The sequence below is a fragment of the Choristoneura fumiferana genome, chromosome 21 (genome assembly GCF_025370935.1).
Source record: "Choristoneura fumiferana chromosome 21, NRCan_CFum_1, whole genome shotgun sequence".
Classification (NCBI taxonomy): domain Eukaryota; kingdom Metazoa; phylum Arthropoda; class Insecta; order Lepidoptera; family Tortricidae; genus Choristoneura; species Choristoneura fumiferana.
Genome location: NC_133492.1, coordinates 7278760 through 7304485, shown reverse-complemented (window position 1 = coordinate 7304485; position 25726 = coordinate 7278760). Strand labels below are relative to the sequence as shown.

Below are 25726 nucleotides of genomic sequence, written 5' to 3'. Positions count from 1 at the left end.
TATATTTTTTTTTAATATAGTAGTTTAATATAAATGTATTGTGTCCTGTATTGGCTGTCACATATCTTGCTTGTCACAAACATAAACCTAATTATTTATACTAATTACTTATTTAGATTAATTGGAAAAAAAATAGTTTGCCAAAACTAGTCAGTCTCCCATGTTGTCATGAGGCAATTAAAATTTTACTAACAGAAGTGAAAATGGTAAATTATGCAAATCCGTGTAATTCAAATACAGGCACCCAACAGAATGCACACATTTTCATCAATAATAGTGTATTCCAAAATTGATTTGCTTGGTTCGCATACACATAACTGTATCTACTTACATCACCCACTTCAATATAAGTCTGTTTAAATAAACAACAGTCGCATGAAATTACCTGCAGTGCTTGTTTGTAGGCAAATCTGTATTAAGTGTCTATTGTCCTTGCAGCAGATACTTCAATTTGAGTTGAACCTGTAATTACAAACAATAAAGTTGTTAGAATCTGGCCAGCAAAAGCTGTCCACGCATTTTTTACCAAACTTTAATCTGGTGTCATTTTAGAAGACTGTCAAAATTGACATATTGACATTCCACATCAAATTTGTTAAATAATAAATAAATAATTCTAACCAGGCTTAGATAGTTTCGATATTTCTGCTCTAAGAAATAAATAAATTATTTTTTGTTCAATTCAACCTACCATTCTCAAAATGCAAAATTTTATAAGATTATATTATAATTAAAATGTTAGAAGACTATATTCAATGCCAATCTGGTCAAAATGGTCCAAAATTGATGCGTCTGGACTGTACATAAATGGACACTGACAAAAGTCATAAAATTGACCAAGGGACTCCTAAAGTACATCATCAACTTTCACACATTACTATAATTAATGTTGGTGTAGCTTGAAGTCTCGAAGTATAATTTAAGATCTGGAAAAATTTTAATAATATCTAAGTATCAACATTGTTTAAACAGTGTACAGCAAGAGTTGTCAGCCACATTTCTTTTTAATTTGCCGCAGTTTGTCTGGTACAGCTTTCGTTGGCCAATATAAGTCCATCATCATCGTCAGCTCCAGCATATATACAATATGTATATCACACCACTGGCCACAGGCTTCCTCACTGATAGAGGGAGGGCCCAGTGCCCAGTGCAAGTTGGGAACTTCACACATACCACTGATCACAAGTGCGTGCAGGTTTCCTCACCATGTATTCTTTCACCAAAAAGCTTATGGTTAATGTTATTTCACACATAAATCCGAAAAACTAAGAGGTTTGAATCAACAACAGGTGGTAGGACCTTGTGCAAGGTCCACCCAGAGTTCTATACCACCTTCTTGCTCGCTAATCCTGCCATGAAGCAGCAGTGCTTGCACTGTTGTGTTTCGGCGTGGGAGAGTAAAACAGCCGGTGAAATAACTGGCACTTGAGGTATCCCATCTTAGGCCTCTCGGTTGGCAACGCATCTGCAATACCCCTGGCGTTGCAGATGTTTATGGGCGGTGGTGATCTCTTACCATCAGGAGACCCACTTGCTTGTTTGCTATCCAGTCAAAAAAAAAACAACAACAACATTCTGCTTGTGAGGTCATAGGTCAACTACCAGACTACCCACCTACCACCTGCGTATCATTATAAATGCAAAGTATTTCTTTATATATACATACCTGGTAAGTTAAGCACGGTATTGCAGCTTTGCTCAATCTCTGTTTATCATAACAATATTTTTTTTGTTGTTGACTCACTGTCCTATTCTTGAAAATGTATGTCATCGAACATTCTGACCCCACATTCGAAATCTGTCTATTTCCTTGGCTGGATCCGGAAACACATGAAAACTTACACCTATAAATAAAAATAAATATGTTACTCTTTTTCAGATTCGTGTAAAGCACAATTGCGCACTTGTTCTTATATGTGCACTTGTGTTTTATCCTCATGAAACAAATTTGCACTTGTGCTTCAAAAGGGATAAAACCGGCCAAGAGCGTGTCGGACACGCCCAAAATAGGGTTCCGTAGCCATTACGAAAATATTTAGTAATATTTTTCTAAGGATTTCGTATTTTATACGGAATCTTCCAAGTTTAGGTATATTTTATACCTTAGGCTGCTATTTACTCTTAAACTACTAATAATTCTCAAGCAAACTTGCCGTTATAGTTTTCCTTTTAAGTTTGATATACTTACTACGTTGTGAATTTTAATGAAAACGCCCTATTTTAATGACAATTTGCACTTTAAAGTTGAATATTTCGCAAACAAATCACTGAATTGAAAATTGTCTTAGCAAAACCAGTAGGGTTTTAAAAGACCTATCCAACGATACCCCACACTAAAGGGTTAGATGAGAAAAAAAATCACCCCCACTTTACGTCTATGGGAGGTACCTAAAAAAAATTTATTTACAGCTTTCTAGCATTGATAGTCCTGGGCAAAGCCGCGACGGACGGACGACGACGGACACGGACGGACAGACAGACAGACAGACAACAGACAGACAGACAGACAGACAGACAGACAGGACAGACAGACAGACAGACAGACAGACAGACAGACAGACACAGACAGACAGACAGACAGACAGAAGACAGACAGAACATGGCGAAATATAAGGGTTCCGTTTTTGCCATTTGGGTCCGGAACTCTAAAAACCGAACCCTTAAATGATCGCTATACAATGATCTGTCTGTCTTTTTAAGATCCTTTTTCATCAGGGACATAGGGCTCTAAGCATAATTTTCCACACGGGACAATCTTCAATGTGGAGGTAGCATGCCGAAATTAATATCAATACTCAAACCTGGTGTGCAGTACCTTGAAGCTCTGTAAAAAATTAACCTTCGAAATCAACCCAAACAAATATACCCTCATTAAAAAAGGTGTTTCCATACAAATACCTACAAGTTGTCCTAAAACTTGAAATTTGGTATAAAGGTAGCTTTTATAGCAGTCAATCAAAAAAATCTGAAAATCTTAATTTTTCAGTGACCAATATAAAATACATTTTACTTAGGCGCAGGGTTGCTGTATTTTTTGTTATCTTAATTTTTACACTTAGAATTTTTTACCAAAATTAAGGCATGATGGCACATATTTTAAATGATGTTATCAAATAGAGTAAGTTAAAAGAAGCGTATTTTACTTGAAGAACTTTTCTCTGTAATCAAAAATGGCCGAAATAAAGTACCCAGTGTTAAATTTTTTGCAAGGAGCCGGGACTTGGAAATTTTTTGGCAAAAAGAAGTCATGATGACACATATTTTCAATGATGTTATCAAATAGAGTACGTTAAAATAAGCGCATTTTACTTGAACAACTTTTCTCTGTAATCAAAAATGGCTGAGATAAAGGTACCCAAAGTTTTAAATTTTTTGCAAGGAGCCGGGGACTTGGAATTTTTTGGCAAAAAGAAGTCATGATGACATATATTTAAATGATGTTTCTGTATAGAATACGTTAAAATAAGTGTATTTTGTTAGACAAATTTTTCTCTGTAATTAAAAATAGCCAAGATATAGGGACCCAAAGTTTGAAATTTAGGTACAAGCAAAGCGAGCAGTGGTTAGTATGAATTGAGTCCACAACGCACGAGCCGAGCCGAGCGAGCGAAGCAAGCGTACCGCGGCAGCGGCCGGCGAATTGCCAGAACTGAATTAAGCCGTTAATCTTAGCTATTGTTGAAATGAAATGAAATAATTATTTTGCTTTAGACAAGGTAATAAATGGTTTTATAAAAATGTGTTAAGGTGCAGTGACACATGTAACCAAAAACACTGGCATGAAAACATTAACTTATTAAATAAGTTCACTAAAAAGACAATTAATTTTGTAATATAAATAAATAATCTAAATTGAATAATAGTTATTAATTTATAGATCAATGTAACCCTGTGATAATGTCAATTATTATTTTAAATATTCTTTAATTAAATAAAATGCTTTGTCTTTAAGCCACTGATATAATTTAAATCTGAATTTACTCCTGGGCAACTCAGCTATGCTCTTAGGCAACTTATTAAATATTCGTATTGCCATTGGAAAACAGTTTCTGCAATACAAGTGTGTGTTTTTAGGATAAATTAGTTTATTTGGGTATCTGGTATTAAAAGGCACACTGCTGTTTTGTTTTAGTGCTTTCGATGTAATTTGACAGTTACATATTTCAAAAAATATATAAACAAGGGACTATCAGTAAATTCAACCGTTCAAACAGCGGTTTACAAGTAGTTAGAGGGGGACATTACATATGCTACTTATACATTATTTTGACCAATAAATACCCTATTAATGTCTACTGAATTTCCCCACAATAGTATACATATGTTAATATTGATCCAACGTAGCCATGGTATGCATTTAGTGCTGTTTGTTCATTTGCAATTTTTGTAAGCCGCCAGTGTATAAGCAAAACAATTTATTTTATTTACTATACTCTGAACATGCGGTTTCCATGAACACTTATTATCTATATTAAATTATACCTAGAAATCGTGCTTCGTTTGATTCTCTCATTATTTGATTATCATAATGATACAGTGATATTTTCAAAATAAGCCTTTCCATTTCGAAATTGTACATATGTTTTTTTTAAATTAATTCAAATTGCTGTCCTTTTACCAGTTTATTATGATATAAACAGTTTTATTTATTTCAGTATTGTAAGTTTATTTATTTACCTGTTATGATGATTGAAATGTCATCAGCAATGTTTGATTAAAATATAAGTTGAATGCTAATTTTCTTTCTTCTACTTCTATCTCATCTGTAGTTGGTCACAGTGAAAAGTACCCCTTTTAAAAGATGCTCATTTTAACATACTCTAATTATAACAATTATTTAAAATAGGGTTTATCTCACATAGAAAAAAACATTGTTTTGAATTTTAAGTCCTGGCTCCATAGTAATTTTATTGAAAATTTTCTGTCCAAAATATGGCTATGTCTTTTTTGATTCCTGTTTTTACGCGTTTCAAGCAATAAAAAAAATGTGTGGTTCCCCGCTTTGGTATAGTCTGAGCAACTTTTATGTACATAATCTTCGGTGCGCACCGACTACACTATTTTTATTTTTTTAAATTTTATTCTTTGGTACACATGATCAGCCTTATTGGGAGAGAGACTCCAGCCAAAGTGTATTCTAATGTATAGGAATCTCCAGGCATAATAATGATTTGGCACGATGGCTTTGACGCCAAAACATTGATCAGAATTTAAAATCCATCAACAACGGTTAATGCTTAATTATTAACCTTTTAAATACACTTAGAATGTTAACTAGCATTTAATTGCCTTTGCCAGCTTATAGTTCAATATTTCACGAGCTGAAAACTCAATCTTACAATTGGAAAACTATTTTTATTAGAATGGTTTTATTTACCTTTTCCACTTCTTGTCATGCATCCCGGCACGCAGCAAACGAGAATACATATTTTAACAAATACGTTAGTAGTGAAATAATCTAAATCAAATTCTATCTCGTCTCGAGAAAAAATCGAAGGAGCCGAAGGCTCAAGTCGGCTCACCTCAACGAATTAATGGAGAAGCACTAAAACACTTAATTAATTAAACAAAACTAAATACAGCAGCTGAAAAGGAACTTCTAAATCAGTTATAATTTTAAATAGAAATTAATAAAGAACGTGAAGAACTAAATTAAAGAATCACAAGTTTTATGCTTTTGGGGATGTGCAAGCTAGAGAACATTAACGTTATGCTCCACTTACCTAGGAAAATTTTAACTCTGAGAATCCATTTCATTTTTTACGCTAGAGAAACGTTGGCAATAATATTTAACTTCTCTGTTCTATTTATTAAGAAATGAATAGTTTAATTTGAATAAAAACAAATTGATGTACTTTCAATTAAATTTGGTTAATGTGCAATGAAACCTGCCATTAAATTTAAGTTTTTTAAAAATCGCTGATTTACGTCAAAATGACATGCAAATTTGACAGTGACACTTGCATACTTTGCCACACATGCACCGTAGCGTGGTTTCAGTCAGCAGCTCGCTCAGCACCAGCAGTTCGTTCAGTTCATTTATATAGACGGGCAGGAAAAACTGCAAGAGAAAAGGTTATTACAGGCAGAGGGATGATGAAATAATTTTTCGTCATGTCTCAAAAAGTGATCAGGGTTCCAGAGAACATCGACTTTCCTAAAGAAGAGGAAAAGATTTTGCAATTTTGGAAGGATATAGATGCTTTTGCCAGTTCTCTAAAGCAGTCAAAAAATAAACCCAGGTGCGTAAGGTTATGTGGAGCGATTCAAAATTTACAGAGCACATAGCACTTGTATTATGTAAACGTAATACCATCTGTTATACGTGATGTTGCGTTTCTTTTTCTGTGCAGATACTCGTTTTATGATGGGCCGCCGTTCGCTACCGGCCTGCCGCATTATGGGCATATTCTCGCAGGCACGATCAAAGACGTGGTCACACGTTATGCTCACCAACAGGTATGTCTTGAAACAATACTGTAAATAACTTCTTTGAGATTAATTTATATTTATTATGCACTAGTGTTTACCCGCGGCTTGGTACACGCAAATCATTAGATCCAGCAGCTGAATTGAAATTGAGGGATTCAAAAAAATTCCCGTGTGAATTCCCGAAAATTAAATCATGGTTTTCATTGATGTTACATTAAAATCAATCATGTCAAATTTCATTACTCTAAGCCCAGCGGTTGTTTTTTCGAGATTTTATAAATTTATCCAGCTGTTTCAGCATGAAGGAGTAACAAACATACTCACTCACTGACAAACTTTTACATTTATAATATTAGTAGGATAGGATTTTAAGTTACGCATTGTAATGATGACTGATGTAAGTAAAAAAAAATGTTAATTTAGCAACATATTTTTTTTACTTCACAAATTTCTTAAATGTAAAGCATTCCACAGGGGTTGTGGTATCTTTACAATATCACCGTTCTTGTGTATGATTATTCAATGTTTGTATTATCAACATAAGATAATATAAATAACTGTAAGTGGAGGTAAGCAGGGGGTTGCCAAATATTTTTCAAACCGAGGGTCCTGAAAATGTTTGAAAAACACTGATGTAGGTAAAGGTTCCATACAACTTGGGTCAAGCTTATTGCAGTTGAGACCTCTCTTATTCTAAATTTAAGGACACAGCTCACTACTTGGATCCCTTTAGGATTTTATTAAGTGTGATCTAAATTACCTGCTTCTTTTAAGGGAGAAATATTGGTGGAAAATCTGTTGATGATCTCATTGCATCTGTTTAAACTGAATTTGTATCTATGATAGTTTTTATTCTAGCCATATCTAGGATGTATTTTGTTACATTTTAGTGTATCTGGGAACTCTACAGATCTTTTAGCCAGATTTCACCATGCCTATAATTTTTTCTGATATTTTCTTATTTAGACAGCAGATTTATACTTTATTTTTTTTTGCTTAGGGATACTATGTAGAAAGGCGCTTTGGTTGGGACTGTCATGGATTGCCAGTGGAGTATGAAATTGATAAGACCTTAGGAATTAAAGGACCTGATGATGTTGAAAAGATGGGTATTGATAAGTACAATGCTGAATGCCGTAAAATTGTCATGAGGTATGCAAATGACTGGGAATCTATTATTACTCGTATGGGCAGATGGATAGGTAAGTTTATGACAAATACACTCTTCTTTGTATTTAAAATAACACTAACTGCATGTTGACTATACATTTGTTTATCTGTGCTAATCTTATACAAGTTAAGCTTGTATATTGATATTGGAATAGACTAATTTTAATCAGTCAGTTTATCAATATTTTTATGGCAACTGTACTCAACAATTAAAGCTAAGAGCTGAAATTTTTCATTCCAGATTTTAAAAATGACTACAAGACCCTGTACCCATGGTTCATGGAATCCATCTGGTGGGTATTCAAGGAGCTCTATAACAAAGGGTTAGTGTACCAAGGGGTTAAAGTCATGCCCTTTTCTACTGCATGCTCCACCCCTCTGTCTAATTTTGAGTCTGGACAGAATTACAAAGATGTTGTAGATCCAGCCGTTGTGGTAACCTTTCCCACTGATCAGGGATACTCTTTGCTAGCTTGGACCACCACACCTTGGACCCTGCCCAGCAACCTAAGTCTTTGTGTTAACCCCAAATTAACATATATAAAAGTTCAAGAAAAAAGCACAGGCACTTGTTATGTTTTACAAGAATCAAGGTTTCCAGTAATCTTCAAGAATGTTGAGGACTTCACAATTCTTGAAAAATTCCCAGGCAGCAAACTAAAAGGAACAAAGTACACACCCATTTTCGACTACTTTGTGGGAAAAAGCCCAAATGCATTTCAAGTATTGACAGACGGATATGTAACTGATGATTCTGGTACTGGTATAGTACACCAGGCTCCATATTTTGGTGAAGACGATTTCAGGGTTTGTCTAGCTGCAGGCATCATCACAAGGGATCAAGAAATGATGTGCCCAGTTGATGCCAGTGGCAAATTCATTGAACCAGTTACAGACTTCCTTGGCCAGTATGTAAAAGATGCAGATAAAAATATTATTGCAAATCTTAAGTCCCGAAACCGTTTAGTACAAGTTGGCCAGGTAAAGCATAGTTACCCATTCTGTTGGCGGTCTGAAACACCTCTTATTTACAAGGCAGTCCCATCTTGGTTTGTTAGGGTGGAGCAAATGAGTCATGATCTTTTGAAATCAAGTGAAGCAACTTATTGGGTACCAGATTATGTAAAAGAGAAAAGATTCGGAAATTGGCTTAAAGAAGCCCGAGACTGGGCTATTAGTCGAAACAGATTCTGGGGTACCCCTATTCCATTGTGGATTTCCAGTGACAAACAGGAAGTTGTTTGTGTAGGCAGTATTGCTGAACTCAGTGCTTTGACTGGAAAAGAAATAACTGATATACATAGAGAAAGCATAGATCACTTGGAGATCCCATCTGCAAGGCCCGGTCACCCACCTCTGAAAAGGGTCTCTGAAGTCTTTGATTGCTGGTTTGAATCTGGGTCTATGCCTTATGCTCAGTGTCATTACCCCTTTGAAAATGTAAAGGATTTCGAAGAAAGATTCCCAGCAAACTTCATTGCCGAGGGAATTGATCAAACAAGAGGATGGTTTTACACTCTCATTGTCTTATCAACTGCTCTATTCAAAAAACCACCATTCAAGAACTTAATAGCTAATGGACTGATTTTGGCATCAGATGGGCAAAAAATGTCAAAGAGGAAGAAGAACTATCCTGACCCTCTTGAAGTTGTAAATAAATATGGTGCCGATGCCTTGAGGCTGTACCTAGTCAACTCACCAGTTGTCAAAGCTGAGAATCTTAGATTCAAAGAGGAGGGTGTCAGGGATGTGATCAAGGATGTGTTTCTACCTTGGTACAATGCATTTAGATTCTTGATGCAGAATGTTGAAAGGATCATACAAGAAGACAAAATAAACTACAAGTTTAATGAGAAAAACTTAAAAGAAAATGTTATGGACAAATGGATCTCCTCATTTACTCAGTCTCTAATTACTTTTGTAAAGCAGGAAATGGCAGCCTATAAACTGTACACTGTGGTCCCAAGACTAACAAAATTTATCGACCATCTCACAAACTGGTATGTGAGAATGAACAGGAAGAGGCTGAAGGGCGAATTTGGAGTTAAAGATTGCCAGGCGGCTTTAGACACTCTTTTCGGTGTTTTATTCGACATGATCCGAGTAATGGCGCCCTACACTCCCTTCCTAACAGAAAACATGTACAAGACTCTGCGTCAACTCTTACCTGGAGATTCCCTTGAAAGTGTGCACTTCAATATGATTCCTGAACCAAAACTAGAGTTGATAGACACGAATATTGAGAGAGCAGTTCAAAGAATGCAGACAGTGATTGAACTGGGTAGAGTGCTCAGAGACAGAAAGACTATTCCGATCAAGTATCCTCTGCCAGAAATGATCGTCATCCATCGTGACCCAACTTATCTGGATGACGTCAAGTCATTGGATAACTATGTCTTAGAAGAAATGAATGTGAAGCAATTACAGCTGACCAGTGACAAGGAAAAATACGGCATTACATTGAGAGCCGAACCCGATCACAAAATCTTAGGTGCCCGACTGAAGGGAGATTTCAAAGCTGTCACGCAAGGGTTGAAGAACTTGAACAACGAACAATGCGAAAAACTGATCGCCGACGGATTTGTTGAAATCGTGAGCCAACGCATTAACGTGGATGAAGTTAGAATCATATTCCAGGCAACGGGTAATGATCAGTACGAAGCCCATAGTGACAACGACGTGCTCATTCTATTAAACGTCACACCTGATCAAGACATGCTGGACGAAGGCTTTGCAAGAGAAATAATAAACAGAGTCCAGAAATTGCGGAAGAAGGGTCATCTTGTACCAACGGACGAGGTTAACGTATATTACGAAGTCGCTAAAACAAGCGATATCTCCCGCATTATCAACTCTCACAGAGAATTTATTGAGACCACTGTAAAGGCTCCATTGATACCCAGCGAACAAATGACAGCTTCGAAGCATGTCATTATTCAAGAAACTCAAGAACTTAAAGGTTCTGAATTGAAATTGATTATCACCTGGCGAAAGGAAGTGGAGCTGCCGTCGAACCCGTGGGCGAACATCGCGTTGCAGGGCTTAACTCCACGTTTTGGTGCCACTAGTAATCAGGCTAGTATAATTCTAACAGACAAGAACAATAAGTACATCAGCTTGACAAATTTATATCATGAAGTAGAAGTTCTATTTGGCCTGTATGGTATCAAATTTACCTTGTGGTGCGACGGCTCTGAGATCAAAAACACCAATGGTTTAAATGCGAAAACTGTAGTTGTGTCTACGGTAAAACCAAAGGCTTTAGACTCTGTCGCTAGTCCATTTTGCAAATTTGTCAATGTATCAAATGGTAGTAAAGCTTCCACCGTGTTCCTTGAAAATCCTGTAGGAAAGATAACATGGAATAAAGAGAGTGCTCTAAAGTTTGCTTCCGATTATCTAGGCATTTCAGTACTGAAATAGATAGGCAATGTGAAGACACCTATTTTCTCTATTTTTTGCTCGCTACTTACTGCAGTATTGTTTTTTGTAGCGTTTGACTGTAAGACAGTTATTTATTTAATACATTTTAACATTATTAATGTGTTTTATTTATAAAAAAACTAATAACATTACGACTACCGCAGGCGTTTGAATGTTGTTTTTGTTTGACATAAGTTTCAAAGAACGAATATGTAGTTAAGAAATTCATTGTTAATTCTAAAGAAATAATTAAAACAGATCTGAATTTAAGTTAAACTTTATTAAATGTTTCCTTTATAAATAAAATAAAATAAGCATTATACTGAATGTTCTCCAAATCTCCATATAAATGATTATTACATAGATGCAGGATGATTTTTCCTCTTTAATTATAATAATATAGTGTGTCTTTTTTATTATCTCTTTTTTTAAATTGACTTCAATGTGTATATGTAGCGGCCTTCTATTAATTATTGTTTAATATACTGTAACTTATAAAATTATTAAGACACAATATATCTTTTCTATAGACATGATCATGATGTTTGAAGGAAATTATACCAAATAACTACTTACAAAATACAGATCACAGCTACTATCCTACAATTGTAATTCTATGGCTTCAAAATGTTGACAATTCTCAAACAAAACGCGGTTAAAATATAAGTGTTTCAGGAATAATTCCATTTGTAATTTTACGTGATAAAAAGAGGACATGTAGGTTTAAATTAAATTAACAAAATGAACTAGTAACAGATTATAAATAAGGAGGAATGTACTACGGAAATTGCCAGCCTTGTGCCATTTATTTTCTGTCTATTAGGGAGCTAAATGTTCAAAATAATTAACTAGCGAAACGCGGAGTTATCGTTTTTGCAGATGTCTATTTAATTCCCGAACACGTGGGGTTGACAAATATTATTTTTAAATACTGGTAAACATCATCAATTCCTTTCCAACTGACAGAAAAGCAATCCGGTTAGGAAACTAACAGCGACGATCGTTCTGGATAAGGCTAAGAACATAAAACATAATTGTGATGTGTTGCTTAACAAAATAATACGCAAAAAATATCGAAAACAAGTTTATAACAAACGATCTAATGTAAAACATACATAATAACAAAAAAAAAACATGCAAAGACTGCAAGATGATAATTATTGTGCGAATTTTGTATGTACATTTAAAGAAGTCAACTTCAGTGTAAATTTACATAATCATATTTCATTATATTTTAAAATATAGACTTTGGTGATGATAACATTAACCTACAGAAATACTATATCACAAATAGTAAATTTAACAAATAAAACAACAAAAATGTCTTTTGGCAACCACTGCAGATGGAAGCAGGACAGTTGAAATTATAATTTACGCAAGAACTCGCACATAAGTAGTAAAAATTATTGTCTAACACTTGGAATCACAATCGTTTTCACCACTTCTTTCTGTCACTCGGTATAAGACGAAGGTAGAAAGAGACGGTGAATGTGGTCGCGAACGGCAGCGCGGCCTCTGGGTCATATAATAATATCTTGGGACAAATTAGGTACACACCAATTGACCTAGCCCCAAATTAAGCAAGCTTGTACTATGGGTGCTAGACAACGGATAGACATACATAGACAAATATATACTTATATACATAAAACATTCAAGGCTCAAGTACAAACATTCGTATACATCATACAAATATTTGCCTGTCACGGGAATCGAACCCGCAACCGCTAGCTTCGTAGTCAGGGTCACTAACAACTTAGCTATCCGGTCGTCATTAACCCATAATAAGGCCCCATTTATCGGAGCATACTACCACAGAATCAAAAGCAGCTATCGAATACATACCTGGCAAAGGATATTTTTAAAGCTAGTAGTATTTTCAATAATTACATTATATATTTTATCTTATTACTAAAATAATAAGGTTGAATTTTCAAATCAATGCATGTGGTCGCTAAATCGCCTTTACCTTATTAAGGGTTAATAGTAATTGGTGAAAACGCTTGTAATTCCAAATGTGTTAGAGTCTCTAACAGTTACACATTATGGCCTCTGATATCGTTTTTTTAACCCCCGACGCAACAGAGGTGTTATAAGTTTGACCGCTATGTGTGTCTGTCTGTGGCACCTTAGCTCTTAAACGGGTGGACCGATTTCAATGCGGTTTTTTTATTTGAAAGCAGGTTTTCTAGCGATGGCTCTTAGACATGTTTTATCAAAATCGGTTCAGCCGATTTTGAGATACGAGCTTTGAAGTGACAAAGTCGGGGGTTTTCCAACTTTTTGTTAGTTAGGTTATTGGTAAGGTAAATTCTCCAATTACAAGAGCGTTCACGAATAAGAGAGATTATTTTGACAACTCGAAAATTATCTACATAGGCCGTTCTAATATACATACTTTCTTTTTCTTGCCAAATCTGCTTTTTTGTTGGAGTGTTATAATTTTCTAACAACCAACACTGTGTACCTCTGTACCGTAAAGTATCTCAAAGCTAAAATTTTGCTTTTTAGTGTTAATAAGGGTTTTTGTGACGGGCTAATTGGTGCTACTATCGTGAGGTCCGTTTGTAAATTTTGACACTTGTGTCACATTTGTGATTGGATTAAATAACTAAATGAGCCAATCACAAGCAAGACCGTAACGCAAAATGGGGCTCACGATACTACCGCCATCTAACGATATTTCGCCTGTCAAGAAACCCTCATTTCAATAAATTACAACCAACTAATCATGATTCAATATCAATACTACACTAGTGGGTAAGTTGAATGACGGATAAAAAAAATTGACTGGTTGAATAGAGAACAGTACAAGTTTTTACTCCGAAGATTAAAAGTCAAAGATTCTTTTTTTTATTTATACGGCCCACTGAATGTGATCTTGCTGAAAAACTCAATTGTCTTAAGTAATATTTAATTTAATAGTAAAATAAAATATTTCTAAATCGTTTAAGTTGAAGTACTAACTATTTACGAACGAATAAGGATTGAAATTTCATAATTTTCTATAACATTACCCTCATTGCTAAAGTTACCCATTAGTATGGCAATTGAAGAATAAAACAACATGGCGATTTTTTTCGCTTCTAGTAAAAAAAATAATGAGTGCGATCTTCTATACATTTATTCCAATGTTATTTCGATAAAACCTAATAGTGGATTATAAGGTAGTCAGCCTCAGGTTATGTCTGTGATAAATACTGGTAACGTCGATACATCCGCGCCTAAAAGGCTAAGGTGGGGGGTGTTTGAGTTGCCCCTTCCTGCCATCGCACAAGCAGCTCATAATACAGTTACAATCATTTTGTTTAAAAATGCTATTTAGCAAAATATTGCTTATAAATGAATGTTTTATCATCGATAACCACATGATAATATTATAAAGACAAAACTACTTACGTCTAAAAGCGTGGGGCGTGCGGTAGTGTAACACGAGAAAAAAACATCACATAGATTCAACCAGAAAATGGGTGGCGACGAAGCGTGCCCCACAACTGAATGTTTATATATTATATGCATTTCATAAAAGTTAAACATTACATACACGATAGCCAACAAAGATTTACACAATGACATGAGATAAATGTTAATGATTATGCGTCAACAAGTTACAATACAGGTAATATGCACTCACATCATAAGTTAGATTGTTTTGTTCACTATAAGGCTTCGGCGCCGTTAGTGGTCGGCTTCATTAGTGGGCGTGCGCAAGCTTAATGCACCTCTTAATACTAGCACACTCCACGTCATACAACACTCGACCAGGAGCCGGTCAATACCATATCGTAACATACAGCTCGTGCAAATAAATTATATTTTCATCTAGGACAAGTAGGTATATTACGATAAAAATAGCGAATATTTCACACTAGAATTAACTAAAGATTTAATAACATTTTAAATACATAAAATACAACATTGCCTACTCAGTGACTAGTCTAACAGCGTATATCTCATACTCGTAACATGTGAGTAGCAATAACGATAAATACATCACAAAAGACCGCGAGGGATCGCTGGGAGCCGGGACTGCCGCTGCGCCTGCCAACACAAACATAAATCAATTAATACACAGTATATTTGACATCATTAACTAATTATTAATAGGCACAACGCTAATAGAAACTACATAATTTTAACGCGGTATAATGCAAGTAAGTAAATTAGATTTTTTTGTTACTTTGAAATAAGTAGCAAAGGGGTCTCCCCAAAGCCATCAAAAAAAGTTTTAATAATAATAATAATTAATAATTCATTTATTTATTCAGACAACAAAGATCCATACACCCACGAAACGTTTTGTGTCCACGAAATAGCTTTTAGGATATATACGTCTATTCTAAACAAATGACAACTTTTCTTAGAATAGACCTTAATTTGCGAATTCTCATTTAAAATTCGGCATAGACATCGCCAGGTTATAAAAAATGTGGCAAAAACAAACCTATCAGTTTAGTAGTGCGCATGGTGCGGCGGCGGTGCGTCGCGCTCGGGCAGTTTGCGCACCTTCATAGTGCCGTCTGCGCCGCAAGAGAACAGCCGGCCAGCATTATCTGTGGAAGTAAAAAAAAAAAACAAAATTCACTTCACATACATTACGAGAAATATCTTAATGAACATGGCTGACGTTTGCATGGGGGTGCTTTATTTTTTAATATTACTAGTGTTTATCCGCGGCGTCGCACACTTAAACCATTAGATCCAGCGGTTCCATTGAAATTTTACTAAATCGTCGGGATTTTATCAAATTCCCGTGGAAATTCCCAAAAAATACATCGATTATTAACATCATAATTAATTTCGTGCCATGACTCTAAACCCAGCGGTTGAGATTTCAATATTTTATCCCGGTATAAAATATAAAGTATAAAAATTTCGGTATAAAATGTAGCCTATGTGTTATTCCATATTATGTCCAGCTACCTACGTAACAAATTTCATTCAAATCCGTCCAGCCTCTTTAGCGTGAAAGAGTAACAAATATACAATATGAAACACACACATACTCACAAAACTTATGCGTTTATAATATTAGTGGGATTAAATAGTTATTAATAGCGCTTGTTGCCTTCTCCGACCTCCGGCCACCTCCAACCTCCGCTGGCTATAATGGCGCTGAAACAAGAATTCAACATACCGATGTGTATTTGTGTGACGCCCTGACCGATGTGCTTGAAGAAAGAGCTACGAGCGTGCTCGCCCGCGAATGTGTGTAGAAGCTGGTGCGTCATCAGCGAGAACACCTGTGGAGTTTCAAAAAGTTTTAATAAACTCTAAAGTAAAATATAAAAGGGTGCAAAATGACATGTGACATGACTATATAGCCCGGAGGGTTCCACTTGTTTACGCATATTTTTATGTCATAATTCTATGTTGCATAATCTGTTTACGTATAATATATTTGTGCCAAATTCAAATCATTTATTCAGTAAATAGGCCGCAATGGGCACTTTTACACGTCATTTTTTAAACTACCAGCGCTTTCGGAAAGACCATCATTGCCAAGAAGAATGCGCTCCAAGAAACTTGGCAAAAAGTATTTTTTTCATAATAAAATAATTACTAATATAATACTACAGTATAAGGTATGCCGAAACTGTTAAGTATCGCATAATTGTATTACGCAGAATTCTTTTACGCATAACCTATGTGACTATGCGATGTGTAAAATTACTTACCTACGCATAAAGTAGTCACGTAGAAAGTTACTTTCGCATAATATAATTTTGCCGATATAAGAAAATGAGTATCTTTTAATATTACAACAGAAACGACGGTTTTCCTCCACTTAGCTCTGTTTTTTATTACCTAAGCTTACTAACCTAATCCAATCTACTTCTCTGGAAACAAGTAACTAGTGGATGGTATTTTCATAACGCGGGGACAGCACTGTGACAAAGTCGACGAAGCCCGCCGCTTCGCGGGGCTTCTATTTTTAATCTGAGGGACATAAGGTAACTAACGAACCTATCCAGGTTACAAGGAGGGTAGATTATGTTTGTTTTTTAATGCGGCGGGGGGCTTCGCCCCGCTCCCCTCTTTGTGACATTGCCTCTTTTACACTGATGGCTGTTCGTTCCGTTACAAATAATATTTTAACCTAACTTAATAACCTATTTTTCTAATCATAATTATATATTGTTTTACCATTACTTACATTACACTAATCAATAAATAGTATTTTTTTCGGACATAGATTTGGACAGAATTTCGGGCTGTCAAAATTTAGCTAAATTACATATGCTACACAATATGCAAAATAAAATTCGGCCATGTTAATATTATGCTAATATAATATTCGGGCTGGTTACATCCATTGGCTTATAAAGAATTATGTCGAACTAAATTTCGTCAAGTTTAAGATTCTGCGTAAATAAAATATGCAAAACCTGTTATGCGTAATAAGTTTCGGACATTTCAAAATATGCCAAATAGATGTCACCGGGTGACACTTTTTTCCAGCCCGGATAATATCGACATGGAAATACTGACCCTGTTTTTCGTGTACACGCCCATAGAAGCTCATGTCAGTTTCTATATATGGGCGTGTACACAAAAAACAGGGTCGGTATTATCCGGGCCGGGAAAGAGTGTCACCCGATGTCACCCAGCCCGGAGCGCCTAGATGGCTAGGCTTTTGGCGGGCTCGAGGTTACCTTGATGTCGCCGTCGGCGGCTCCGATGGCGTACTGGTCCTCCTGGTGCGAGAGCGCGACGCACTTGATGGGCGCGTGGTGCGCGTGCAGCTTGTGTCTGGAGGCGCGCGTGCGCAGGTCCCACACGAACACGTCGCCGCGCCGCCCGCACGACACCAGCGCGCCCGCGCTGCCCGCCCACGCGATGCACGCCGCGCCGCCCTCGTGGCATGTCCACGCTGATAAATATATATATTTTTCACGACACTGCTCGAAAATGTGGCCATAGATAACCTAAATCCAGTACCCAAAACTGCCTATACTTATATGTACATTTAACAGCTGACTCATTTATGGCTCGCAAAACACGACAACAATGTGTATTTCATAATACGATACGACTTTTTAGAATATAAATTCTGAATTTTATTCCTGGCGTTCTGAAACAACAATTGGACCAATCAAAAGTAATCGTCTGCTGAATGTGAAATAAAATTGACCAATGAGAATGCGTCATTCATGACTTTTAGGAGGTTTTTTTTCTTAAACGCATAATATGTACAAAATGCTTTAATTTTTTTAAATATGAAAAAACGCCACAGTATCGCAGTAGGTTGGAAATGACGAGGATGACGTTTTGATTTTTAAATATTTGATTGCGTATTGGCCACTAAGAACGGACTCGTATTAAAAAAAAATGTCACAAACGAAAAACTAAAATCGGCGGGAGGGGTGACACTATTTATCGGCCTGGATAATACCGACCTAATTATTTGTGTAAACGCCCATACAAACTCGTGTCAAACTGACATGAGTTTCTATGGGCGTGTACTTACAAGAAAAATCAGGTCAGTATTTCCATGTCGGTATTATCCGGGCCGGTAAAGCGTGTCACACGGCGGGAGCAACGCAGTCATTGGATTCTTATTGTTTGTTTTGTGATAAATATTTTTTATTTCATCGCTGTGATCGTGAAAAGCGCAATGTTTAGTCTCGGCCAAAAGTGCAATTGATGAACGAGTTAGTTTGAGGGCCGACCCGAAGGGGAGGCCTTCGATAATACGAGTTCATCTATTGCACTTGCACCCCTATCTCACCTGATGTTAAGTGCAGATGAGGCCAAAGGTGTATGTCACTGGTAACAGCCTATTGTTTATGGTATATACAAATTAAAAAATATATATATTATTTCACAATCTACACTGGGTGCATTCGGGAAAAGACTCGAAAAGGCCCTACACCCTCAACTGATAATGGATTGTTCACAATCATATTTAAGTAAAGCCCTCACATCTTTAATTGTAGGTTTATCATATCATGATTCTAGTAAATAATTTAATAGTTTTTGTTGTCAACATTAAAAAAAAAAACTGTCTATAAGGAACTGAATCTGGTAGGATTGGTCCTACTCACATCTCCCGACTTGTCCTTTAAATATAGTGGTGCTATAATTAGTATAACTAATAACTATAATCTTCAAAAATACTCACAAACCACTAACGCCTTTTTGATCGGCATCAAAGTATCCCATATGGCAACATTTTTGCTCTCAGAGCTGTGGCCAGCTGAAAAGAACAGTCATAATAATTATTTTTAACTAATTAATCTGTGATATTATAAAAAAAGATATAACACAGAATTCATTAATCTCCTTACCCGTAGCAACCAAACTGCAAGAACCAAGGAAAACGAAATCACTTATTCCTTTACTGTGACACTGGTGAGTCTGTAATAGATAACTTTATATTTAGTAAATTATTCGTTATTCGTTCATTACTCCATTTTATCATAGTCGTAATTTAGTTGTTTATACAGTCAAAACCGTTTATACCTAACAACATCGAAGGGTTAGCTTATTTAATCGTTAAACACGATTGGTCGTTATGTTATAATAGTAGATTGTTCCACCAAGCAAAAAGTCGATTTGTAGCCCGAGCGAGCCCGAGCGTTAGCGAGGGCTTTAAAAAGCACGAAGGCAATATAAATTACTTAATGCGAGGCGCATAATCCACTTTTCTTTCAACTATTTCATGAATAGTAGACGAGAAAAACTCATGCTAAATAGTTAATAGGAAAGAAATGTGACTAGCACTCGATGATTCCATTTTTGTAAGTTTACAATCGCACTCTCAGTCCCCGGCGGCCCTGCTATTCCTGGCTCCGGTAGCGGCCATGGTAACGGCGGGGCAGGGGGTGCTATAGTCCAACAAGATGGAGCGACGACTTGGTTAAGATCGCGGGATCGCGGTGGATGCGGAAAGCACAAGACCGGTCTGAGTGGAGAGCCTTGGGGGAGGCCTTTATGTCCAGCAGTGGACGTCTTTCGGCTGACATGATGAGGTGTTTGGTTGGACAACCAAACACACGAAGTTTTTTTTTAAATATACGGCTACGTACTATTTTTGGTAGGATTGGTAGCAACAATTTTTTGGACGCAATCTGTCAAATTTCATAAGACCGTCAGGTTGACCAACCTAACACTAGATTTTTTTACACTAGGCAGGCTAATTTTATAACAAAAATACTTGTGTTACCTCTTTGGTCGTGCAATTAATAAAAATCTAAAACAATGCAATAAAGAATTTTCGTACATTTTTACTGCTCTAGAGCAGAAAAGTCCCGCTTTGTGCTGGGTATTTAATGCGGTTATGATGAAATTAAAGCATAGTTGCAAGAAAACAGTATTATTTCTGAATGATGGTGTTGAGACTTTTTCCGTGTTGATTACATCCGATATGTCGTTATAACTGGTGTTATTATAAACGGTTTAGACCAGTCTTTCCCAAAGTGGGCGATAACGCCCCCTTGTGGGCGCTGGAGGCCAAGAGTGGGGCGGTAAGGGGCCCAGAAAAAATCTTCACCTTTGTGCCTTCATTAGGCGAGATTAATATGTTATTGAGGTTTTCAAGGTGAAAAAAAATGAGGAGCGCTACAAAATAACTGATTTTCAAAATGGGCGTTAGACGAAATAAGTGTGGGAACCTCTGGTTTAGACTGTAGTTGAATCACAGTCTACATCCCGTGACAAATGCTAGACGAAAATATATATTCAGGAAATATTAATTGATAACTTGTTATGTACTAAGTGAAGCTTACTCGTACAGATAGTCAAATGCTTCACTTGCCAACTGTTTTATTTCCGAACTCTCAATTTTCTCCGAAAACAAAAAAAATAGTTTTATAGAACACAGTAGGTGAGGTTAGGTTTGTTTTATGAAAGTTCCGAAAAAAACACGGTTTCATAGAAAATCGTGAGTTTGGCAAATTAAAAATTTGGGAATATTAAGAAAAGGCAGAGAACCGGTCAGTTCATTTCACCTGAACTATAATAATATCTCTTCTTAAAATGTCAAATTATTCTTACAAAGAAAGGCCTGGCCGGAGCGTGCGGCTGTGTCGTATCATGTTGCTGTGCGGACGGATGCAGCTGCCACATAGCCAAGTTGCCGTCGGCGTCGGCGGCGGCGAACTTGTTGCCGTAGTCGGAGAACCGCACGCGCGTCACCTTGGCGAAGGCGCCGGGCGCGCGCGGCGACCACACGCAGCTCGGGTGGCCCCACTCCCAGAGCTGGACCGAGCCGTCAGCGCCGCCCGTCAGGTCTACACAAATGTATTCATTACTTCGCGGAGCTCCATATCAATGAACTGAAACAATTACTTTGTTCACCCGCGACGTTATGATAGCTACGTTTATGCAAGAAATGTGTGTTCATACAGTTCCTCCACACTGTAAGAACACACAAACCCATCTATCACCACCACCACACTACATTGACGCGTTTCGAACTCAACCAGACCTTATCTTCAGAGCAACACAACCGTTCACCATGCTACCAGATGTTAGATGTGTCTAACGGTTCTGTTGCTCTGGTTGAGTTCGAAACGCGTCAGTGTAGTGTGGTGATGTGATAGATAGGTTTGTGTGATTTGTGTGTGTTCTTACAGTGAGGAGGTGGAGGAATTGCATTAACACACAATTCTTGCATAAGCGTAGCTATCATAAGGTCGCGCGTGAGCAAAGTACCTAATTGTTTCAGTTCAATTCAGTTCAAAGTTACGAGGTCGAGCGAAGTTTTATCGAATGCAGGCAGCATTGCACCAGTAATGGCCATTTAGGGCGGTGCCTGAATTTGCATTAGAGACGTTCATTCGTAATGAACTCCAGATGAGTCCATTTTAAAAAGAGACCAAATCTGCAGTTGAACTTATGTTTGATGCACTTTTTTACGTTTTTCTACTCTGACCAGATTGTGATGCAAGGTATCAGAAATTAGTTTGAATAGTTATTAAATATTGTACTAGACATAAGGGTTTGATAAACTATTGATGCGATAAAAAACACAGTTTTATAAATATACAATACAATACAATACACTCTTTATTGTACACCAGAAATAGTAAGCGATACAGAAAACAGGTACACAGAGAAAATTACAAGGTAAGCAATAGGCGGCCTAAATATAAATAAAAAAGAAATAAAAATAAATATAAAAATTAAATAAATAAATATAAATTTTTGGACCAATCGAATTAAATAAAAATACTCCGCTTAAGCAGCTAATTAAAATCGAAGATTTTTCTAATTATACTTACACAATGGTTGTGATGGATGCGCCGCCATACGCTTGATATTATCTATTTTGTGTTTCAGCACCTGCACAGACAAATATATTTTAGTCGTGCAGCAAAACCAAATTTTAAAACATAGAGTGCATAAAAAGAAACCGTGTACTACCTAATAAAGTAATATATAAATAATTTATACTAATTATTAGTATTCCATGTTATTTAGACAGGGCAAGACATGCTTTATAGTTACGTACAAACAGGCACCATATACGTTTACCACAAACATTCATAAGCTTGAAACGACAATACTAACGCACAGAAACACCTATTGAACAACAAAATAAAACGATCGACAGCTACAGGTTCTGATGGATATGAGAATGTGACAAATAAAATAATAAATCCAAAGATAAACCATTAGGATATGAATGTCATAAGACGAACCGAAATCGCTACGACTGTAACGCCTGATGAACTAAAAAAAATAACCTGCGAAATTAAAATAAGGAAAAAATCATAGCGATAAAACAAAAAGGGATACATCGAGCTGAAAATAAGTGCAAATCGCTGGTTGAGAAGGTGACTGTTAAGTGAGAGGCGAAACTGGCTAGGGTTGTCACTGACCGGTTTCATGAGAAGCTTCGAACGGTGGAGCACCAGACGACAGTATTTCGCGTCGTGGCAACCCGGGAACTGCAGGCCTTTGACCTGCGACCAACTCTCTGTTACGACGCGCGCACAACCTTATCTTTTAATACGTTAATCAAGTGACTTTTTCTACAGACATGTGACACAGTCCTCCGTAGTCTTGAATAGTTTTTTTGTATAAACCCTACTACAAGATTATGTGCGGTCCCCAAGTAAAGTCGTTAGCTCACAGCATTTATAGAAGTAAAGTAGTAAAGCACGAGCGAAGCCCTGCGAAGACGACACGAATACAGTTAACGTCACGTACATACACAAAGTCCACACCACGTCAGTTTTGCTTTGAACGAATCAATGGTAAGCTAAATCAAATGGACGATGTTCAACGGCCAGGTTTTTACATCTTGCGGACTACGATTGATAAGCGCACAAACTTGATTGAGAGTGGAGAAAGTAAGGAGCGGACGATTACATAGTGTTGGTCGACTGCCTTTGTTCCTCCCCCGCGCCTTTTTTTTAATTCGCCTCGAGATCAATTCGTTCGTACGTCTATAATTAAAGTTAAATTATAGGCATATGACTTGAAACTCATGTTTAAATGACTTTGTGAAAGTCGTTCCAAACGGCTTGGAAAGCAGAAATGATTATTGGCCCATTGGTTCGTTCAAGCATTTACCCCGTTTTGTGCATTAGTTAATGTCATCCACGTACTGTGACAACATACGCTTCGTGGCCAGTTGGCTTTGAGTGGCTTGCCCGCCGCTCCAGCTGTGAATTTCATTATTTACAACAATCAGTCTTTTCTTAACACTCATTCAATGTCAGTTATTAAATAACTTGCACAGCTATGTTAATACAAATATCAAATTATCAACACTCTTTTACAAAATTATGTTTGTTAATTGTAGTTCTTTGTTTATAATAAATGATTTAAACGATTATTCTGCATACACGTAATCGTTTATTCGTCGTTTTTATTTTTCTGATTAGTATTTGCCATCCAAATTAGTAGCACATACCAAACCCGAATTAAACCAAGTTAGTTGTTTAGTAATCTATCGGATCAGCCAATATCATATGTAAGTATGCAGTATGGGAGGGATATCTAATATCCCGTTAATACTAAATTGTTCAGCGATATTAAAATATCTTGTCTAGCATAAAGCAGCGGTTGGCAACATGCGGTCCGATAACTATTGGTTTGTAAATGTATGGTATCTATCCACTCAGCTGCTCGCGTGAATTGCTGGAGAATTGAGCGAGAATTGCTCTTGTCTTGCGCTGCAATAGCGACGCAGTGTATGTCTGGCAACCACAGTTGCCAGAAGCATTTTGCTAAAATATATTTGGCAACCGTAGTTGCTCAAAGCACGTGAGTGGCTATCATTATATGTACAGTGCACCACTCGATTGTTGAGCACTTGCCACTAGCATAATTCAAGGTTGCAAACCGCTTGGTACATCGTGAACGACTAGAAATAATGTCTTTTCGTGTAAAGGATGAGAAAATATGTGTTTCTATTGTATGATCTATTCGGAAGTCTTACGATCAAAACTCCAGTTTTTTTTAATTTACGAATAGTATGATTAAAATTTGACTACCTCTTTTATACCATACTGATCTGGTCCTATAACTACGAAGTGCAAAATTCGAACTTCGTATCTTGCCGTCCCGATGCTAATATTATTTAGTATATCGAGAGTAAAAACGACGGTATGATACGAACTTAAACTTTTGAATTTCGTGGGTGCTCCCCTGGTATCACAATGGTAGCATTCGTATCAAACACAGACTCTTGCTGTATTTTCACATTCATCACAGACTTCACTCTAAAAACTCTCCAAATACTGTCAAAACCCTAACAAATTAGAGTGTTTTCGCTGTATTATTCTCTTGACGGTAGGTCCAACATTACAACACCTTGTGTCAAATCTGTCAATACAAAACATAATTAAATAAACGGGAAACGTCCCGATTTTTTAACACGGTAGAAACAAGCTTCCTGTATAATCATGTAGTAATGTGTGCTATGGATAGACCAATAAGAAGTATACTTACAACGCTAGCGCCGCGGCCGCTGGCTCGCCATACCGACTGGCATTTGGGGCGCGTTCGGATTTTGCGGAAACTGTTACCGTGCCGGGTATTGAGCCGTTGTTTGGCCTGTTAAAATAAATATTACATGAAGAACAATTGCAGTTTTTTTTCTTCTATAGTATTAACTAAAATTATCGACGATTTTTTTGTCGAATCATGACGCTGATCATGACTTAGGTCCCCAGGCATAAAAATAATATTTAATGACTTAATTTGAATTAATTATGTTTTAATTATTTGTTTTTTTTTTAATTTTATTTTATGACACTAACGTAGGTTATAAGACAATGAGGGTTATCGCGTATTAATTCGCCGCTAGAGCCGCTAGTGTAGCGTGAGTTCCGAAATGTCAAATCTCATAGTTTTTGGGTGAGCTAACGCGGGTTTATTTATAATTAGAATATTTTTGGTGAATATTTTACAGTACTTGAAATTAATTATGGCAATTATGCGTTACGGGGCAATGAATGTGTGTGTTTTGAGACAGTTTTGTCTTTCGGAAACTTTGTCCTCCTTTTTCCGAACAAACGGAACAACGCAACACTGTGGTTGCGCGATATTTTTATGGTACGGTTTAAGGTGTATTAAATATGATTTTATTCTAAACTTTGTTTCCACGCCGTAATAACACACTTTGAAAGCCACACTTAAAACCTCACGCCATCTAGAAAGACAAAAAACGATAGCCCTCATTGTTACTAACACAATATGAACTGATTGTTTGAAATAAATGATAATGATTATATTATTATTA

The 25726-nt window shown here is 36.6% G+C and overlaps 2 protein-coding genes and 1 long non-coding RNA gene across 3 annotated transcripts; 1 reads left to right on the top strand and 2 right to left on the bottom strand.

Moving 5' to 3' along the window:
* Window positions 1-419: 419 nt before the first annotated feature.
* LOC141439593 (uncharacterized) lies at window positions 420-5458 on the bottom strand. Its single transcript, XR_012452611.1, has 3 exons — window positions 5378-5458; window positions 1745-1844; window positions 420-462 (listed from the first exon to the last, which is right to left on the bottom strand). It is a non-coding gene; the product is annotated as an uncharacterized lncRNA (long non-coding RNA).
* Window positions 5459-5988: 530 nt separating this feature from the next.
* On the top strand, window positions 5989-11140 carry IleRS (Isoleucyl-tRNA synthetase). The gene is made up of 4 exons (XM_074103881.1): window positions 5989-6242; window positions 6354-6459; window positions 7433-7634; window positions 7844-11140. The coding sequence occupies exons 1-4, from the start codon at window positions 6115-6117 to the stop codon at window positions 11023-11025; spliced, it is 3618 nt and encodes a 1205-aa protein (XP_073959982.1). The 5' UTR covers window positions 5989-6114; the 3' UTR covers window positions 11026-11140.
* Window positions 11141-11286: 146 nt separating this feature from the next.
* LOC141439589 (dmX-like protein 1) lies at window positions 11287-24946 on the bottom strand. Its single transcript, XM_074103882.1, has 10 exons — window positions 24934-24946; window positions 23586-23642; window positions 22254-22314; window positions 21025-21260; window positions 19317-19386; window positions 19151-19225; window positions 17682-17899; window positions 16163-16268; window positions 15470-15578; window positions 11287-15066 (listed from the first exon to the last, which is right to left on the bottom strand). Exons 3-9 carry the CDS (start codon window positions 22279-22281, stop codon window positions 15478-15480), a joined length of 834 nt encoding a protein of 277 aa, XP_073959983.1. The 5' UTR covers window positions 22282-22314; window positions 23586-23642; window positions 24934-24946; the 3' UTR covers window positions 11287-15066; window positions 15470-15477.
* Window positions 24947-25726: the final 780 nt, after the last annotated feature.

Excerpts from the sequence above, each read along its gene's own strand:
- LOC141439589 (XM_074103882.1), bottom strand. The coding sequence starts at position 22,281 with ATGGCGGCGCATCCATCACAACCATTGT. Across the intron at positions 21,261-22,253 it reads GCATCCATCACAACCATTGT|ACCTGACGGGCGGCGCTGAC; the intron begins GTAAGTATAATT and ends ACATTTGTGTAG. Across the intron at positions 17,900-19,150 it reads CAAAAAGGCGTTAGTGGTTT|CGTGGACATGCCACGAGGGC; the intron begins GTGAGTATTTTT and ends TATATTTATCAG.
- IleRS (XM_074103881.1), top strand. The coding sequence starts at position 6,115 with ATGTCTCAAAAAGTGATCAGGGTTCCAGAGAACATCGACTTTCCTAAA. Across the intron at positions 6,243-6,353 it reads CAGTCAAAAAATAAACCCAG|ATACTCGTTTTATGATGGGC; the intron begins GTGCGTAAGGTT and ends TTTTCTGTGCAG. Across the intron at positions 7,635-7,843 it reads TCGTATGGGCAGATGGATAG|ATTTTAAAAATGACTACAAG; the intron begins GTAAGTTTATGA and ends TTTTCATTCCAG.